General features: G+C 36.9%; 1 protein-coding gene across 1 annotated transcript in view; it reads right to left on the reverse strand.

Moving 5' to 3' along the window:
• Positions 1–9,494, reverse strand: part of MTMR7 (myotubularin related protein 7) — a 31,243-nt gene extending 21,749 nt beyond the window's left edge. Inside the window, exons 1-4 of the mRNA XM_018068764.2 lie at positions 9,456–9,494; positions 6,771–6,893; positions 4,975–5,137; positions 1,193–1,350 (exon numbers count right to left, since the gene is read on the reverse strand). Coding sequence (XP_017924253.1) covers positions 1,193–1,350; positions 4,975–5,137; positions 6,771–6,893; positions 9,456–9,494 — 483 coding nt within the window. The remainder of the gene's footprint in view (positions 1–1,192; positions 1,351–4,974; positions 5,138–6,770; positions 6,894–9,455) is intronic.
• Positions 9,495–20,567: the final 11,073 nt, after the last annotated feature.

Here is a 20,567-nt window from a genome sequence, read left to right on the forward strand (position 1 = left end):
TGGGAGACGACTATAGAGCCAAATTTTCCAGCAAATCTGATAATAATAATTAAAAAAATAAGGATAAAAAATAGGGACTTGGAGAAAAGAAATTAAACCATGTGAAATGAGGATACCAAAAGGCAAGCAGCCCTGACAATGCCTATCACTTCTGAGAGGAACCCTATGAGCCTGCAAAAAAAGCCCAGAAATCCCTCCGGAGACAAGTAGGACCACACATGGGGCCCTAGTTTAACTTCCTTGTCCTGGTACTGCCTGTAACATTCTGACTGGGGTCAAAAGGATATCCAGTATCTCCCTGTGACTTTCTGAGATGACTAAAGGAATTAGAATGCCCAGGAAAAAATTATTTTCTGAGACAGAGATATGTAATGAAGGAGAAAGGAAAGTTATGGCTTGTGGTTACAGATGCTGCTGTGGTGAACTGGATTTTATTCATGATGCCATTTTCCCTACACTTTATCTTCGAAGAGGCCAAACATTTTTTTCCACTTCTTTTAACAAAAACAAATGCTGACAGCACATTCAGTCTTCTCTGAGAACTTCACAGACCTTCCTTAACATGGATGTGCTCCAGCAACAGAGCCAATGCAGTGCATGGACAAACTTCCTTCAAAAATCCTTTGGTTATTATTTCTCACAATTAATTAACATTCTAGGATCTTCAGTTGTACAAGACTGAATGAGGCAGGACAGCAGGCAGCTAGGAAGATATATGACCTACTAGATGACTGTGAAAACACTCAATCACACAGGATTCAAAACGAGTGTGGGAATAGCCAGTGAGGAAAAAATATTGCTAACCTCACTATTTTGAGCAATTTTTTTTCATGAAATGACTGTGTAGTAATTTTATATAGCCCTACATGTCAGGAAAAATCTTATTCAGACATATAACATTAGGAATGATTTAAACTTCTTCCCAGGCAGCCAAACTCTAACATTTAAAACACTGTTTTCTGTGCTTCATTTTCACATCTGTTAAATAAAGACATATCCTTTCTCTCATTCTCTATGTGCCATTTTATGTGAAAGTGTGTGCCATTTTATGTGAAAGAACTGCACCTTGTGACATGTGTGTACAGCACTCAGCACAAAGGGATCCTGCAACTAAGCACCATGGTAGTCCACAGTCAGGCTGCTGATTTGTTTTACAGACAGCCTCTGTAACAGAAAAATCACAACGACTCACTCCGTAGTCTCTGTTTACATCACAAATCTGCCAATAGTTGTTTGGAACGCCCATCCGATTATATTCTTCATTGAGGTCCACAAGCTTCCAGCCTTGTTCTCGTTCTTCTTTATCTAATTTTGGATTGAATGAGAAGCAATACAGCTCTTCATATTTCACTGGGAAAAAAACAAGCAAACAAACAAAAACAGTAAACCGCTTCAGATTTCTTATCCAGAAATCACACTTCAAAAGCAGAACTTGGTGTTGGCCTTGATGCAGTTTCTTTTAAAGCAGTATGCTTTGTTTTACAAAAGCACATGTCCTGGTTTATATCTACTGTCAAGTTAACTTTGAAAGTATTGTGCTCTTTTGATATTTGTATATGTTGAAATAGAAGTGCTACTACAAATATACCGTTCTGCTAAACTTCAGTAGAATTGTGAAGGCCTCCCCCAGCACAGACAAAATGTCAGTGAAACGCTTTCATCCAAAGAAAACTGCAGTCAGTGCCAGAGTAAGCACTTGATCTGCAAAAGAATTTACTGTCTACTAGTTCAGAATTCCCTTTATTAATGTAACATCTATCCTGTGGCAAAGACATAAGATGTGAACAATGGACTATGCAGCTCAATCTTACAAAAATGAACTCAGTAGTTTTTGTTCCTAATTAGGAAGGTTTCCAATAGATTCAATGAAATCTTAGTTTTGCGGAGTGCAAAATTCTGTCCCTGAATTATTGGCAAAGGCATTCGAGATACAGATGACGTAATAGCATAAAAAAAGCATATGCTGCGTCAATCATTTTATCATGACCATGAAATTGTTTAAGTAGCTATGCCACCTGTCTCTGTCGATCAAGGACCATACAGGAAACTTTGATGGTGCTGGAGTTTTTGACTTTTTTTAGGAATATATCTGTATTTATGCTAATGAGTGTCTTAATCCTGGTGACCAGGGGCAGCCAGACACCACTGCCATTGAATGCCAGCTGTTACTGACATGAGTAACTATTCAGCATACAATTTGAAATTCACATTTTCATTGATATTTAAGATACTGTGTCACAAGGGTGTGTTTCATTCCGTTGCTCTAAGTTCCTTAAAGCTTTCTGACCAACAGGTTTTTAACTTTAGAACTGAGGCAAAGTAAATCACAAGCTGAGTCTATGATTTCACAGTTCTCCACTGATACACTTGCTCTACAATATAATTTTAGGGAGATCAGTAAATTTAAATACTACACTTTCTTTTTCTAATAATATATAGCTAATAAGCAGTCTTAGAACACTACAGTGTTCTGTACTGTACAGAATATAGAGGTATAAAAATAATACTCCCCCATATTAATAATAAGGTTCCCACCTTTTTCTATAGAAAGTCTTTACTTGTATTTTGACTATGTCTTCTAAAGGTTTACTTTTAATTCTATTTTGCCTTTTTTAATTTCATTAAATTTGTTGTATACGCACATACACAAAAGTATGAACATAAGGAAAGAAAACTTCATGTTAGGACTGTACAGAAAGTCAACAAAGTCTTGAGTAGGGAAAAAGGAAAAGAATGATTTGCAAATTGTCCAACAATTTAAACTCTTTCTGTATTCTCTAATTTCAAACTTGTGGCATGGCACAGATGAGGAAGACAGTCTGGTTTACTTCTCATCTGCTAACACGAAGTTTTAGCATAATCCATAAATCTAATCTGAGCTCTTTTTACTAAAGTGCTTTTGGTAGCAATCTGAGCTCTTGTTTTCACTGCTTCGTTGTCAGAAACATCTGGATTTTCTTCCTGATGGACCTGCTGTTTACAGGTACATGGAAAACCTTTAAAAATTCACTTATTAAAATATATCTGGGTTACGTACAACTGAAGTCTGCCTCAATGTTACAAGTATTATTACATGATGGTATCTATAGGTGGTATCAAAAACGTTCAAGTATTAGTAGCAGTGCCTTAAAGCTCAGTCACCACTCCTTTGCCAGTACTTATAGGACCTTTCCTAATCTTTCACAGTTATTTTGCTATAAGCATGTAACAAGTCTTACAGTCAGCTTGTTTTAAAAAAATGGCTTAATTAAGCAAAAAGTCCAAATTCAGCTGACAGCTTGATCTTATTAAAATTCTAGCAAAAATAAAATTCTAGCATAAAATTCACCTTTAATATAACTAGGACATCAGTTGGCATAGAACATGTTAAGCCAGTACACAACATAGGCTTCACTCAGGCTTCGCTATGGCTTAATGAATGAAAAGAACAGGCAGAGAATGGAAAGTAGAGCCTGAGTCCCATTTTCTCCTTATGGAGCAAAGGGTACTTTCTAATGCTGAGTAACTGTATTACCTAAAGAAAGTACAGCTTCACACCCAGACAAAATGACATGGCTGAGAACTGTCAGGGCACATATGGCTCAGCTTGTAATCAGAGCCTTCTAATTTTGAGTAAGTAAGCACAATTTTATCCTTCCTCACATCAAGACTGGGTAGTTTGTTGGAGAAGAAAAACTACTATGCAGTTGAACTATTGAAAGAGCTAATTCTACAGTGCTGTTTTTCCATCTTCTTTACTCAAACCTTCTTGTCCATTGCAGTTTGCCACTGAACTTGCATTCAGGGTCCATAGCTACCCTTCTGTCTGCCCGTTCTGGTGCACAGCAGCACGCACACCTCCTTCAGCCTCCAGGGAAAGAGCATTCCAGAACTGCATTCCTTCCAGCATGCATGAACACATGCTTGCAGCTGAGGTCCATGGAATGAATCCAGACCTATATCAGCAGAACCACTGACTGGATCTGTCTCGTTGTTTTAAAATTTTTCTGATTACTTTGAACCAGCATCACCTAGCCTACTAAGTTACTTCTGCTACAGTTGTACATTACTACTACTCCTACTACCCTAATTATAGAAGGTACTTTATAGTTCAGTAGTTGTGCTGGCTGACTACGCAATTTTCCCCCCTCTATACAGTAGATGAAATTGGTGTTCTCCTAGCAAGATAAAAATTAAAGCCAGTGTTTTCAGCTTTGTACAGTGTGGTAGACAATTTCTTTGCATCCTATTAAAGTAATAGTAAGGGACAAAAGTCAGTGTTGTATTTCTACAGTTATAATTTTAAAAAGAAACAATCCAGAACCCTTGTCAGCTGGTTCTTAGGAGAGTGTAATGCAGAGAGGAGCTATAATGTAGGCGATCAGATGTTGGACTTTGGTGCAACATTTGGATTTTCACTGAAAAGAGGAAAGGTTTCAAAAGGATCTTGAACTGAATTCAGAAATTCAATCAGGGCACATTCAAAATGTAGATAATAATAGACAAAAACATGGGCAGGCTGGTGGAATAAATCAACTACTTGCTGCAAAACCTTTCACTGATTTTAAGAAATTTATGCACAGCACAGAAAGTCAAAATTCAAATCTTGACATGACCATTAAATATATTGTAAGGTTTTTGTCACAGTAGGGGCACAAAAGTTCCCTGGATTTAGAGTATTTTCTTAAATTCACACTTACACAAGGCATCCAGCAAACAACAGCTGCATGTAAAATAGCATTATAATATATTTTATGGCCCATAGAGTATTATTTTAAATGAAGCTCATGTCATATTTTATGGAACAAACTACTTGTTATATTGTGCTTTCTTCATTGCTCCATAAGTGATTTTTTTAATATTTCTTTTATAACACACCTCTAATAAAGGTTTTTTCTTAACCTGCAAAGGACAAAGACACACAGATACATTTCTTCCATTATATTCTCCCTCTTCAGGATGAGGATTACTTTTTGTGCCATTTCCTTCCCATACCTGGCCGTGCCAGACGGATCAGAGATATGTAAATGTCATGGCAGTCTCGTTCCTGAGGGATGACCAGCTGGATGACCTGGAAGTTCTTGCAGCGGATCAGCAATGGGCAACCAGTGGCAGTGGTGGCCTGCTTCTCAATAGAGGAAATTTGGCTGTGGAGAACCTGTAAAGGAATTGAAAATTGTTATGCCAATCAAATCTTTAAGAAGAAAAATAATTATTTATAATGATGTGCCAGGGCAGGCACAGTGGCTTCCACCACTGTTTCACAAAACCCCCTACACTTCTCCTCCTGTAGTTTGGTTTCAATCTCCACCTTCAGGCTCAAGCAGTGCTTGATACATCACCTGCAGACAAAGAAGCGCTTCTGGAGTGTTTCAGCTGCTCAAATATCAGCCTGCTCATGTTATCCAAAGCTTTTTGTTTGCTTGCTTTAGTGTAAGCTAGTGGTTGTCAGAGAAAGAGCACTTTTCATCTATTTGCACAGTGAAAAGATGAACCAGCACCACTTAGATATGGCTAAAATATTGGGCCTTCTCATGGGTAGAATGGTAATGATGATATAATTTTACATGCTGCGTCAGATGAGATGAAACATTACAATAAAAATCAGGTGAGGAATAGTGGGACCAGAAAAGGATGGATTTAATTAGTACAAAAATGGACACAGGATGCATAATTAAGCATATGAAAGACTCTCAAATGATACGGCACTGGAGAAATATTTGTACCTTTATAGGTACATGTGTGATGGCTTTGGTTGGGGTACAGTTAATTTCTTTCACAGTGGCTGTTATGGGGCTGTGTTTTGGAATTGTGCTGAACATAGGGTTGATAATATAGAGATATTTTTGTTATTGCTTCCATGGAATCAAGGCCTTTTCTGCTTCTCATACTGCAATGCTGGCAAGAAAGCTGAGGACGCATGTGAAACTGGGAGGGGACACAGCCAGGACAGCTGCCCCCAACTGACCAAAGGGATATTCTATACCATATAACAGCATACTCATGCATATAAAGTGGGGGAAGAAGGAGGAAGGGGGTTGTTTGGAGTGAGGGAATTTGTCTTCCCAAGTACCTGTTACGTGTGATGGGGCCCTGATCTCCTGGGAATGACTGAACACCTGCCCGCCCATGGCAAGCAGTGAATTAATTCCTTGTTTTGCTTTGCTTGTGTGTGAGGGTTTTACTTTATCTATTAAACTGTCCTCATCTCAGCCCAAAAGTTTTATAGCTTTTACCCTTCCAAGTCTCTCCCCAGTCCTGCTGGTGGGGAAGTGACCAAGTGGCTACGGGGGGCTTGGTTAATGGCTTGTGGTTAAACCATGACAACATGCAACATATGTTATCAATCCATCAAAATAGTTAATTCAAAACACTACATTATAAAAAAAATTAAAATATTGAAACAAGAAAATTACTAATTCAGCACAAGCAGTCAGTGAGGGAGGCAAGAGCTGATAGAGCCAAGGTAGTAGTTCATACTCAAGGCATTTCTCTTCAGTTCTTCCTGGATGATAAGAACAATATTGGAGTTTACAGCAGCTGCTCCTCATTCAAATACATGTGGTATTCATATAGAGAAGGCCCTTCTACTCCTCTTATTGTACTGCAATATCCAGAATCCATTGAAAATTTTCAGAATTTACTAGGCTGGAACTTCATGTACCCTGAAGTTACAAAAGCATCCATATGAACTCATTTACTATGTCTAAACTGTTTTGCAAGTAGTTTTCAAATTACCATCAATAAAGTGCCATGCACTTAAAAATAACTGAAAAGACAAAAATTCATACCCAGGTTTCTTTACGGGTTTCAGAACCATTCTCCACAAATATGACATGGGTAGCTGTTAAATACAAGGTTCCCAGAACAGCTTTCCTTGAAGATAAACGATCAAGTAACCGAACATTTTCCACCTATATAAAGAAATGACAGACAAAAAAAAATAATTAGGCTATGACAGAGTCTGCCATAGTGAGAGCTCCATGTCCACATTTTGTTCATTACAAACAAATTAAGTTCTTTTCAGTGCAATATGAAATATCAAAAACTATAACTATGTGAGAAAATATGATTATATTATGTGATCTATTTCCAGATGTACCTTAATTTTCATTTTTCCTCCTCTTGTGGTACTTCTATATCCAAAAACTTGTTGGCAAAGACTTCCAAACACAATTTCTCATTTGACCTTGTCTTTGTGATCTCACCCTATCAAAACTCTGTGATAGCAAGGCAGGGCCCAGCCTTCAGCTAAACTCTAGCCCCATGTTTTCCATTCAAGTAATTTCAGAATTATCAGTGATACACAGAAAGCTAAATTTAAAAAATAAGAATAAGCAGAGATAACAGTGGTAGAGTGTCTTCCTTCATCAGGTCTCACTCAGGCTCCCAGGCAAATCTCTGTTCAGTGTTTGTCCCTACACTCCTGTTAGGTCTGACAGTAGAGGTCACACCAGAAGTTTTTACCTTTAGTCACTTTTCAATGGGAATCAAGGACATCATATCCACTGCTCTCCCACCTTGGGCATAAAATGGGCATGTTTGCTACAATACTGACAGCAGGTGAGTCCATAACACATTATCAACTCTCTGATCTCCATCTTGTGGCTTGTACACCATTAATATTTTGTATATAGCATGTGTTATAGGCACCTGTCAGGGGTTGGAATTAGATGATCTTTAAAGTCCCTTTGAACACACAACATTCTATGATTTCTGACTGAGAAACTAGAACAACAAAAAAATCAACAAGGTGGGTATTTAATGGGATAAAACCTGCCTAAAACAGTTAACAATTTACAACCATGGGTTTGATGGGTTTCCTGCTACAACAATTTTAAAACTAAAATTAATTTTTCATAAAAAAACAGAATAATGCCAGCATATGAGAATTATGTGTTTACGATGTGTATTCCAAATGCACTATTTTAAAAATAGGAATAACAAAAACTTTAAAATCAAAATAAGCATGTCTGGTAGCAAAATGTCTAAAATCAAACAATTCTTAAAACCGAGTCTTCTCCCTCAAGACCAATTATAATCCACTTTAAACAAAAAGAAAACAGCTAGAAAGCATGGATGGAGCCTTTTCCCAGGACCATCTACCTCAGAGGTCACATACTGTGTTGAGAAGGAATTGAAGAAATACAATATTAACCCAGCAAGCATTCAGTAGTAAGCAAAAGAGGAGGGATGATAGAAAAATGTAGGCAGGGCCCTTCTAAAAGGAACCCACAAAAACAACAATAAAAATTAGCTTTGTCCAAATGAAAAAAGGTCCCTACACTGCAGACCAGCCAATGAGGACTCTGTTGTACAGGCACTCAACTTGCATAAGGTATTCAGCACTCTGGCCTACAAACTGAGGTAGCTTGGGCCATGAGATACAAAGCAAAATAGGCATCCACAGAGCGGGGCAGTGGTGAGGGATGAATTTCCAGGCTTCCTAGTCACATCCTCTCCCCACTCATCAGTCTGAGCCCCATGACTGAACAATGCTAACCAACAAAGCCTCTCTTGGGTTGTGGTTTTTTTTTTTTTTTAATGCAGAGTTACAAATAAAATAAAGGTTGGATATAAACAGGAACAGTTGCAATAAGAGCTGTGTAGTAAGTCTGATTTTATTAAAGCAATTGCAATGGGTGCACCAGGTGAGATCAGAGATTCACCTCGCCCTGCAGTTTGTCTCTTAAGAGCGGACAGTTCCAGCAGCTGAGGGAAGAATATAAGACACAAGGATTTACAGTCATGGACAAACTCTCTCAGGATCTTAACCCAGCCCTAGGGCCTTCCTAAGCTGAGGTCATGTTTTTTAATAGCCCTAATGGTGTTTAAATTCCATTAATTTTGTTGAATAACATTTTGAATAATTCACAACATCCTCTAAGAGTGAACTTCACGTTTCAGCTATGTATTGTATAAAAAAAACCCCTTCCTCTTGCTCATTTTGAACCTGCCACCAGTAACAGGTGCACCACATTTTTGGTGAACAGTTTGGCCAACAGGGAAATGTTCCTCATTTACTGTCTCTGTGCCACACATACTGTTACCAATCCTTCCCTCTGTCCTCACATTCCAAGAGTGAAGAGCTCAACTCTATTTTGAGCTACTCCAGACAAGCTCTTCCACACTTCTGATCATTCTACACGAGGTCTGTTTCCTGAGAAGAGGCCAAAAGTGCAAACAGAATTCAAGAGCTGGATGTATGATACGTTTGTGTAGGGGAATTGTGATGTTTGCTGTTTTGTTTTCTATTCAAATTTTTGAAGTTTTCAAACACTGTTTGCTTTTTTGTCCTCTGCTGAAAACAGTGGGTTTTGGGGTGGTTTTTTAGAACTAGCAATTGTAACTCTAAGTCGTGTCTGGATATACAAGTTAAGATCTACCCCCCATGTGTATTACCTTATATTTATTAATGATAAATTTAGTTCATCAGTATAATGAGATGTTGCTGCAAGCCCCTACAGCAATCTTACCTTTCTCCTACCTTGAATAACATCAGTGAATTTTGCCATCTCTGGCATCTCCTCCCCTCCCTGTATCTTTCAAAACATTTGTAAGTTGAACATCACAGGCTCTTACAGATTCATGGGATCTCTAATGAAGAGTTCCCTCCATTGCAAAAATGAACAATATCCTCTGCTATTTTTTTCTCAATTTGTAGTCAGTTATTACTGAGAGGCCTGAATCTCTTACCCTATGATACTTAAGTTTCTTCAAGACCCTTTGATGAAGAACATGCTCAAATGAGTTCTGGAAGACCAACTAGCTTCTACCAAATGGATCATCCTCATCCATATGTCCTGTCACTTTTTCAACGAAATTTTAGAGGTTCTGGGTTCCTGTTTGAAAGCTATGTTTATTCTCCCCTTTTTTTAATCATACTTACCCATAAATCTTATGATTTAGAAGTGGGCTTAAGAGAGCATTGCAGGTCCTACCAATCTCTCAGATTACTTGTCATATTTACCACCTCCATTTTTTTCAGAGTGAGAAACTTTTAAGCCTTACACCATCATTACTGGTTTAGTAAGTAAAAGTTAGTATTTGTTAGTTAAGCACAGTTTAGTACTTTAGTTTTTTTAATTTGCAGGGATACCATACTGTCCTGGTAATTTTTTACTGTTCATTGTTGCCAATTTTTTTGAAATCTCTTCTTATAACACTTTTATTGCTGACAAAACTTCTGATATGTTCTTGAGAGAAAAATATGTCAGAATGTACATATCTCCAAACACCTTCTCTACTTTGATAATTTACTAGTCCTGTAGATTTTATGTCAGGATTTTACCTACTTAAAGAGAGACTGAAAATTACTTAACTAGTATATTTTGCCAAGTTGTTGTTCAAAATCTCTTTTGGCCTTTCTTTTATTTATATATTTAAATTGTTTATGCTTTATTTTCCTCATTTAGGCAGAAATTCAACTTGAAGAAAGCCCTTTTACTTCCAATAAAAGAAGTCCTTTTAATAAGAGACATCCTTTTAGTCCTTCATCCTGCTGTTTAGCTATGTAAACCTTTTTTTTTTTTTGGTCTTTTAAGGCCTTTCCCTGGAAGCTGACTTACAGTGAGCTCCCATATTTAAACAATCTTCAGGCCTCCTATAAACATTTTAAATTTTGGCTCCCTTTCTTTTTAAACAGTTTTCACATTTTTATATAGTTTTCTCTTTAAAGTTGAACATTGCCATGGGAGATTTTTTCCCATTTTTTTTCTTCTATTTCAAGAACACTGCATCTAAATGTGTTAGCTGCTGTCACACAGATATTCTAACTGTATTTTGAAACAGACCTTTCTGTTGCTATCTAAGACCAAGTCTTAGAATTACTCAGAATTACTTTTTTTTCTCCAAGATAAACAAATAGCTTTTGTATAAGCAAGCATTTAAAAAAACTAAATTTTTATGCGGAATCACAACCCCCAGCCCATTTACCCAATCTCACTTGGTAGATTATGTCTCCTACTGCCATTGCATTTCTTGTCTTCATGCCCCTTTTGATCTTGATCAGGTTTTTCATGGGCAATGTCACTATTTAGGTAGGACAGTTGTTACTGTAGTCCTAATATCAGACTGCTGTCCTGTGGTGCTACAGTTCTACTTTTCCCATTTAATCTTGTAATTTCAATCTGTAGGCACTCTTGGCTTTTGTGGTGTAGTTAATCCATGACATTTGACTCTGTTTACTTCAAGACAAAAGAAATCTGTACTTTACCTGTATTTCTCATGTAATTTGTCATCAATGTGCCTGTCACATTAATTATTTTTCTTCCATTAAGTTTCTAACATGCCTATTACATCAACATTCTAATTTCTAAACTAATACTTTAGTTTCAGAACTTTTTCTAGATTTTTAATATTTCTAGTGAAATACACATATATTTGGCCCAATTGCCTACCTTCATTTGCTGTGGTTTCCATTTACTGAGAATATAAAAATTTTTATACTGACGATTTTTTGTGACACAGCACAGCATCCAAAACATCATATATTTTCTGCATTCTAACAAGAGCTTTTCAGTTCTTCAGTACCTCAGTGTGGATAAGCACAACTCAAAATCAACTTTCCTACCAGGCTCAACAAGGAAAAAGTATTCTGAGAGAGGATGCATGACTGAACTTTTAGGTAGCCTTTATTTCTGCTGATCCTAAAGAATGAAGTAAGAGTCAGTTAAAATTAGTGAGAGCTTCAAAATTTGACTCAATAAAAATTAGCATTATAAGTTGATTAGCCTTGCCTACCTCTCAGGTGGAATGTGTCAATCTGTGATTGTAGTATGAGGAAAATAAACCAGGTTTACTAATAACTTGCTTCATTAAACACTTTATCATGTCTAACACCATTTCTAAAGAGAAAGGGAACTCTTAAAGTCTAAACCCTACCTGGATTCAAATCCACAGTTATGATTTATGGTAAGTGGCATTACATGCCTTCAGGAGCAGTAATGATCTCTAAGCTCTCAGGAGGTTGTTCTGAAAATTCTCAGCATAACCTCCTGCATGGATTTAGATGTTTTTCATCTGTGTTTCTTCTGACTAGATTCCAGTTACTCAAACTTTCTGAAAAAGCAGTTTATTTCACCCATGGGTAGAAAAAAAAAGTAAAATAGAGCTAGCCTCAATCTTGGATTTCATTCTGCTGATCGAAGGATTCAAAGAACGAGACTTCTTTCTTCCTCTGCACCCTCCTAATCAGGAAAAGAAAGCCAAGTCAAACAGTGTCTTTAAATGGTCTAGAGGGAATGGGAATATGTTCATTTGCAAAACAGAGGAACACATGTTGCAATAGCACTTTGGAAGAAGATGAGTTTTTCTATCTAAAAAGTCACAGCATGCTGAGAAATCAGCATTAATAGCCAAAATTTAAATTTAATATCAGAAAGAGACAATACAGTAATTAGTTGGGATTTTTTCTCCGTTTTTTCACCAAAACTACCATAGACTTTATTGGAGAACCTAGAAAATCATGTATGTACTGACACATTTCAGGAAAAAGCATACAGACCATGCACGTGTGCTTTGCCTAAAATGAACAGCTGGTAGGAGAGACCAGATCAGAAAATATGAGGTAAATAAAACAGAGCAAAAATGGCCTGTAAAGTTGAGAGCTGGAAGACATCAATGAGCAAGAAAGAAAGTGTTAGCCAAGGGAGTCTAGAGAGTGGTATCTAAGTAAAACTTCAATAATTTATTTCAAGCTGCCCCCCCATCATTTTTTTCCCCCTGATGACTGTGGTTGTCTAGGCCTGAAGAAAAGACTGCCAGGAGATTTATTTCAATGACTACAACCCTTACATGGGGATAAATAAAGTTGGCTAGAAACTGTATTTTCAATGCAACACAGATGACAGAAATAAGCAGGCAAAAATAGAAGTTAAAGGGAACACAGATTAAGAACAGATGGAAGGCACTTTTTACTCAGAGAATAAACATGACAAATGACTTATGAACAAGGTTGCCAGGAGGTCATTCAAGAAAAAAATGTCATACTAGGGAAAATCGTGGGTCAAAGTTTCATTCAGGCACAACTTCCTCCAGTTTCAAGGGGACTCCCACCTAAGGAAGAATGGTAAATGTATGACCCTAAAAGCGTTCTGAAAAGCCAGCATGCCAAAATGTTATTCCTAAAAATATTCATGTACTCTAATTTGTTTTCATTTTTAGTATAGATTACTTCTTGAATAAGCTCTGACTGCATGGCCTATTTTTAAATGTGTTTTGAATATGCTACCTTCGTTCTCATTTCTTTAAGATGTTTCAGTGTCTCCACACACAACAGCATTGCAAAACAATGTAGAAGTTACTGCTCCTTTTTCAGGCTGTTCCCCGTGCCACATGAGAAAGCTCTTTCAGATAAATGCAGGATCAGTTCTGGTGGTAGACTCAGACTCAAGCAGGGAAAGCAGAGTAAAAGGAGAAGTAAAACTGTAGAGCAGACTGGCCAGACCTGGAGGAAAACTTGGTCCCACATCTCTACATATCACTTTGCTTCCTGACACAGCAAAACTCATGTGCAGAGGGAGACGCTATCTGACACAAAAATGTCTCTGCTGCAGGATTTTCAAATAAAATGAAATTTTAAACAAGGAAAAACCATCTCCAAGAGTTTCATTCTCACTACATAGATTTTAAACCTATGTGTTTTATTCTTAAGTATTAGCTAACCTGATGTGGAAGACCCTTGAACAGCCAGTTCTGTCATGATAATCACTGAGCTACCCATTAACACTGAGCATCTGGAAGGAGAACATAAGCAAAAAAGCCTATCCAGCAGCCAAGAACAAAATACTTCAGCTCCCACATATTACCAAATGCTCCCTACTCCTTTAGGAGGAACTGTGACTAATTCTTCTAACTCCTCACCACGAAAGAGGAAGAAAGGCCAAAAACCCTTCCTAGCCAGAAGTAAGCTGCTGATTAAGGGTAAGCAGGGAATGTCCTCACTCAGGTCATGTTCTCAGGAGCTTTTCTGTTGTTCAGACAGTTAAAATTCATTGTTCTTAAACAACCTGCCAAAGCAAGTTCCAGATAAAAGCTGACCAAGTACCTTGAAATTTGACTGTACAAAGGAGTTTCAGTGGTTCTTCAAGGGTAAGGAAAGGCCACTGTCACAACAATCTGTGCTACTGAAAAGGTTGACCCAAAGCCAAGGAATGGGGCTTGGCCCTCTTTGAGTTAACAGCACACACTTAGCCCTACAAAGGCTTCTTCTTGTGCACCCGCTCCTAGATCGACTGGGGATTTCAGCTGCCTTCCCTACTCACCTTGTGATGTTATACACATGAGTAAAAGCAAGAAGAAACTGAATCCTGGGAATTAGTGACAAAAGACTGACTAGCTTCAGCACTGCAGGCACATAAAACCTAAGGGAAGAGCTTGTGAAAGCCAAAAGCCTGAGCCTAATGAGAAAAAAGGAGCACAGCTGGTATGATTTGAGGCCAAGTGGAATATTTGAGCTTTTTTCACCCTGGTTGACCCCAGCTATCCATGTGTTTAGCATAATTCCTGAGGGTGAAAAAAGACAACGTGCAAAAGACCAAATGCTCTTTAAATTTTTTTCCACAGAAAGATAGTAGTGTTGTGCTTGTTAAACAAAATATACTGTAAGTGGTTTTTTTGCTTAATCTTGGAACGAGAATAAAGGAAAACTGAATTGCCAATTGATGCTGCCTTTTAATGCGGTTTCTATTCTATTTCATAAGAATCATGAAAGCTGTACTTAATCCATGTTACTTTTTTATATTTCCATCTCTGAAAAGATTTCCCAAGTGCAGTAAAATAATGTTACACCATCAATCTATAGAGTTAGATGTTTGCACATGTCAAAAGAATCAAAGCAAGCCAGAAATACACAAATCATTAAAGTACAGACACCTTAAATTCTTCATTGTAAGAAGTTTCCTCAGGGCAAAGCAGGATGAGGGAAAAATTTTTAAAAAAATCTAAGGAAGTTTAATTTACTAGAGGACTAAAGTGAAATGGGAATACTGGAAAAGAGATGAAAAAAGAATAAGGAATCATAATATTAGCAAGACTAAACATACTACCTAACAATTTGGCTTAAAAAAATTTTCTACTAAGATCTGTAAAAAGTGTGAAGTGAGCATCATGTTATCAGATATACCTGAGAAAGAGTTGTATAAGGGATGCAGTAAACAGGAAACTATTAAAAGAGTATTACAATATGGTATCAATATCATAACACAAAGTTCATATATAATGTTTTCTCTTTCAGTCTATATTAGATCTCATTTATCTAGAAAAGGAGAATAGAGACTCTAAGGAATTTCCTAATTTTTCTATGCGTTCTATTAGAAATCTAAAAAGTTTTAACTTAGGAAAAAAGGGCTTCCTCAAGGCAGTAAGTCTTATTACACTTGACAAATTTGTTCAGATTTAGGTATTAAAAAATATATAGGGGGAAAGAATTCTGCATGCAGCCAAGTCATATTGAAAAGAAATGTATCTTTAAACTCCTGTATTTGATGCAGGCTTTTCTGTTACATGTTTAAAACTATTCCCTGTTCAGCAGCCTATTCAAGAGCAGCAGTACCAGGTCATTTCAGCTGTGCAGGCCATGAAAGATTTGCGTTAAAAATGGAATTGTAGGACTCCTTTTTCTCATGGTGGGGATCTGTCTTTCTCAGCAGAGTACACCTGCACAGCAGAGCATGTCAGTGTGCATTTTCTATTGCAAATAGATAATTCCTTTAGTTTACAGACACTGATGGATTAAGTACCACCTACTCGAGTCCATTAAGAGCAGACTTAGAGACTCCATCTTTGACCACCCCAGAGCCAAACTTCCCAAATCCTCCACTGAAACCCCAGTCTCCTAATATGCATAAACAAAAATCAAAGAGGACCCTGCAGACATGCTGTTTTAATGATTTTCAGTGCCATTTTTCAAGTGCAATAAGTTTTTGAGTTACTGTTTTAGACACGGACACCAAGACAGCAAATTAAAGTATGTGGCTATCCATGTTTTTTAGAGCTTGTTTCACAATTTTATCCAGCTGCCTCTTCATTGAGATTCACATTATTGAAAATATGAAAGTGATCTTTTGACCATTTTCTGTCTAAATATTTTGAGAATAATGGTTGTTATAACATTTTGTTCAAATCAAAACTCACACTAATAAGCAAGTATCTTGATGACCCTAATTCAAAACAAGTCTTTTAGGAACAAAATTGCAAACAGATATTTTAAGTCCAATCCCACAACATGTAGATATTTTCTGCAGTTCCTATTTTCATTTTATCCACCTCCAGTCTTTAATGTCAAACCACAGAACATTTTCTGGCACAGTATATTACAAAGCTCATTTGTATTAAATTTATCATTTATGCTCAAAGTTTCAAAGCACACAGAATAAATAGATCTCAAAGAAAACTAAATTGCATTTTAAACAGGGAAGATTTATTGGAGTTAAAAGTGTCCACAACTAGTGTAGATGTTTCAAAGCATCACTTGACTAAAGCAGTCAAGTAGAGTGACTATTCAAAGTCATTAAACATCACTGGCCCCAAAATAGATTAAACATTTTTTAACCATGATGTAAAGTGAGAAAACAGTTATGGAATCAGAAAACACCAGCTGAACTGTGAGGTGCACTGCTCTAAGTTGTACACTTGGAGGCAAGAACAGAAACCACCTCTACACAACACTTGAAAAACAAAAAATCAACTTGGCACTTAAAAGACGTTGCTGTAATGTGTCTGCTGTAAGCTGATGACCCAAAGCATCAGTAAAAGGCAAGGGCCATGCTAGCCTCACCTCTTCTACCTTTTCTAAGTAGTAAACTAAACTAAAGTTTAGCCAAGCACTAGGACTACAGTGAAGTTCCAGTGGCACTCCATTCCCTGGCTTGGGGGAGAAACAACCAGTCCACATCCCCAGGTAACTCCTGATATTGCCTGTGGACTGCTGGCATCTTCCTACCTCACTAAAGTAAAATCAAACTTTTCCATAAGGAATTGTAGCCTAAATATGGAGAACGTAACTATAATATCACAGGTAGTGGTAGAATATGCCATCTTAGCTTAAAAAAAAAAAAAAAGGGGGAGATCCAGCAACCCAGAACAATTAGTTGTAGACCAAAGGCTAGGTTCAGTTTTGCTATTGACCTAGATAAGCACCCAAACAAACATTTTGCCATTTACACTGTCATATATAGAGTGGATGTAAATTATATGGGTCTCCTAATGGAGAGTTTGTAAAAATAGACATGTGTTATAAAACTAGCAAATGAAAAGCAAGAGCTATGGAAAGGAAAATAGATTGAAAACAAATGCAAACACAACTCATTTACACATGCTGGAAATTTGTTTTGGAAATCAATACATCTGTTAGAAAGACTTATCATTAACATGGTAGCATATCTTAAATTCTGCCTGAGACAAGCATCATCTAAAGGAAATACCTTACCATAACATCACAAAAATGAAAGCACTAGAGCTACGCAAGTCATCCAAAGTATTCTGTTAGAAAGAGATACTGAGCCAAAAGAATTTCTGGGCTAAATGAAGACACTAAATACAGCTGTTACACCAGGGATATGTGTTCTTTATTATAAGAAGGCTATTCAGTAGGCCTGCTGCCAATATACAAAGACAAATGATATGAAGAGTGGCAAATAAAACAAAGTAACTGAGCAGCAACAGTGCACAAAGTAGCCCTCTGAAGTAAACATATATACAAAGCTCTATGCCTGTCATCCTGTCCATGGCCAGACATATCTCTACACATGGTCATAAAACGTGTTTCTAATCTGTGCAGAAGTATTGCTTATTTATTTTTTATGACTGTTATGAGCAGTTTGACACATTTGGGCTTTGGAGAGTTATCCTAAACTATCTTGCTGCTCAATCCAAACTCATGTTGGTCACTGGTTTTACTAATTTTTAAAAGGCTATTGGAGTTACATATAATTCTATTTAGCAATGAGTGACTGTTTGCAACTCTTAAATGTGCTTAAATTACAGCCCTCATATATAGGATCACATTTAACTTGTGAAAATATAATTCGTATTTAGAACAATAGTGTTCAGTATACAAAATATTGTGTTAGCAGGTGGATATACACAGTCTGCTGGGAAAGAATCAAAATGGCTTTTGCAGTAGGAAATCCCACCCCAGAGAAGCCTTGCAAAACAGTGTATGGGCAAAAGAGACACATAGGAGTTTCAACAGAGATAGACATAAAGTAGAATACCTACAGGAAAACCAACCTAGACCATATATACAGAACCACGGACTCATAATTGATAGTTTCAACACAAGAAAAAGGTTTTGGGGTCATTGATGACATTTCTCTGAAACTATCAGATTCTGGTGGGTTGTGATCAAGATTCGCTGAGAAGGCATGGATAAAGTGAACATGGAACTGTTATCAAACAAATCCTTGAAGCTAGAATCAAGGAGTCCTGAAGGAAACTAATAAGAACGTCTTAACAGGCATAAGAAAGTAAATTTTTTGTAAAGCCATGATTTTTTGTAACTTGCTTCCATGCAGGCCGTGGAACCACACAGAGAGGTCCATAAATGGACACTAATGGAACTAGGAGGGGTTGGACCCTAATACAACTGTAGATGCTGAGACGGTACAGGATGTGGCCACGTTTAAATGTTCTCTCTCCTCTGTCACTGTCAGACACAGAGTAGTGACCTAAATGAACTACTGGTCCAATTGGTATCAAATCACATTCTGCTTTTTAAATGTCAGTTATGTTCTATTTATGATTTATTAATTTATTGTGGTATTTATGCATTATTTATTAATAATTTTAAAACTTATGAACCATCACTTGCTACAGTTATATTTCACTTAAAATTAAAACAATTCCTGAGACCTAATGGGCATCATGTAATATAGACCTGCCCTTGAAGAAAAAGCTTTTACTTGGGGCAGGAATTTTGTTTTCAGATATTATTAAAATTATTAATTTGCTAAGTATGGGATTTATCTTGATTTTCCATTTGGCTGGGTTTGCAAATCAAGAAAAGTGTCATTATTCTGAGATTAATACCTTTACAGAGTAAGGTAGTCACTTGTCAAATTTCTCTCAAGACAAAATTGGATGAAGTCTGGAAATGTGACACCAGAGACTAACACATCATACTGTAAGAATATCCCTATAGTCACATAGCTTGCCCTTACCTATTTTTACCTTCCTGGCATTGAAGTTTAATGTTCAATTCCAAATTACCAAAACCAAATTCAATAAAAACAAACAAAAAAAAATTCCAACACTGTTCTGGTGGTTGTTTTTAAGCTGAGGTTTTCTTCAGAAAAAAAATCCAATATCAGTTCTGCTAAGTAGCACTTGTCAGTGTATTTAGGAGTAACTGGAGAGATTAATTATTTCAGTAGTGACTCACATTGATTTTCTATATTTATGTAGGAAATTTTAAGGAATTTTTGTACCAATTGAACCTTTAAATCATACCTTCTGCACTGTTTTATTACATCAGATAACTTTCAGCATAGCTATAATGTAAGGGACTGCCTGGATCCAGGACTGCAGAATCACTTCACACTGAGTAAGATTTTCAGTGACTTGAGGCATCAGTACAGTCCCTTCTCACAGCTGTCAGATACTGAAATGGGTTTTACATATGCAGACTAACATATTAAGGACCTGGTTGTAAAAAAGCAAACAGATAGGCTTCCATTGCCTGCAACAGGGACTTGTCCAGATCTTCCATTCACAGCAAATATAACCATTTACTTTTATGATATTTTTCTACCCTTATTTGTTTTCAATGTTTTCCTCATTCATGCTTTCAGCATTCTTCAGCAAATAATCAGAAACATCTGTTCAAACAATTTTCACTGATTGTTTCCCACCTGCAGTAGGATACATTTTTACCATTCTGAGATTCTTCCTTCCCAAAAAGGCAGACAATAGATCATGAAATGAGAAGAAAAGCAGTTGTTATAAATACTTAACTTCTTAATAGATTTGCAGGTTAACACCTAAAGGCCCTAAAATATAGACGAAGAAAGAACAAAGCCCTAATCTCAAATTCAGTCATTAGACTAAATATTAGTAAATAAATGGGTCCAAATCAAATACAAATAAATTTCAGGGGTTTGGGTTAATAAATACATAAATAAATAAATATGAAAATATATCCCACCCCATTTCAAATTAACATATAGCTCTGGTTCACTTTTTTATTATTATTTTTAATCTAATTCTTTTATGTGTCAAAACTGCATCTTCTTTTTTAGAGCAAGGTGGCGATTTTCTTAACAAATACAGGCCTTGTGCTTAGAAAGCTACAGAGAAACACTGATTAGGCTGGTTAAACATCAAACATATTAATACAAACACTAAATCAATTCATCGTGGAGTCTGAAATCTTGGGACAAACTAAAGGCATCTGAAAAGCAGATAATACGGTTCTGATTTCGTATATCTACAGCTCATGGACAGTGCCAGCGTTAACAGGGGGCACTGAATAAAAAGCAGTGAAAAGGCCCGACAAATCCCCGGCCAACATTGCAGAGCAATGTGCCCACCTCTCGGTATTTGGGGCGGATTTCATGGCATATTGGCCGAAAACCATCCCGCAGCAGCAG

Source organism: Manacus vitellinus, unplaced genomic scaffold (genome assembly GCF_001715985.3).
Source record: "Manacus vitellinus isolate BGI_N305 unplaced genomic scaffold, ASM171598v3 scaffold_0_pilon, whole genome shotgun sequence".
In the NCBI taxonomy this organism is placed as follows: Eukaryota; Metazoa; Chordata; class Aves; order Passeriformes; family Pipridae; genus Manacus; species Manacus vitellinus.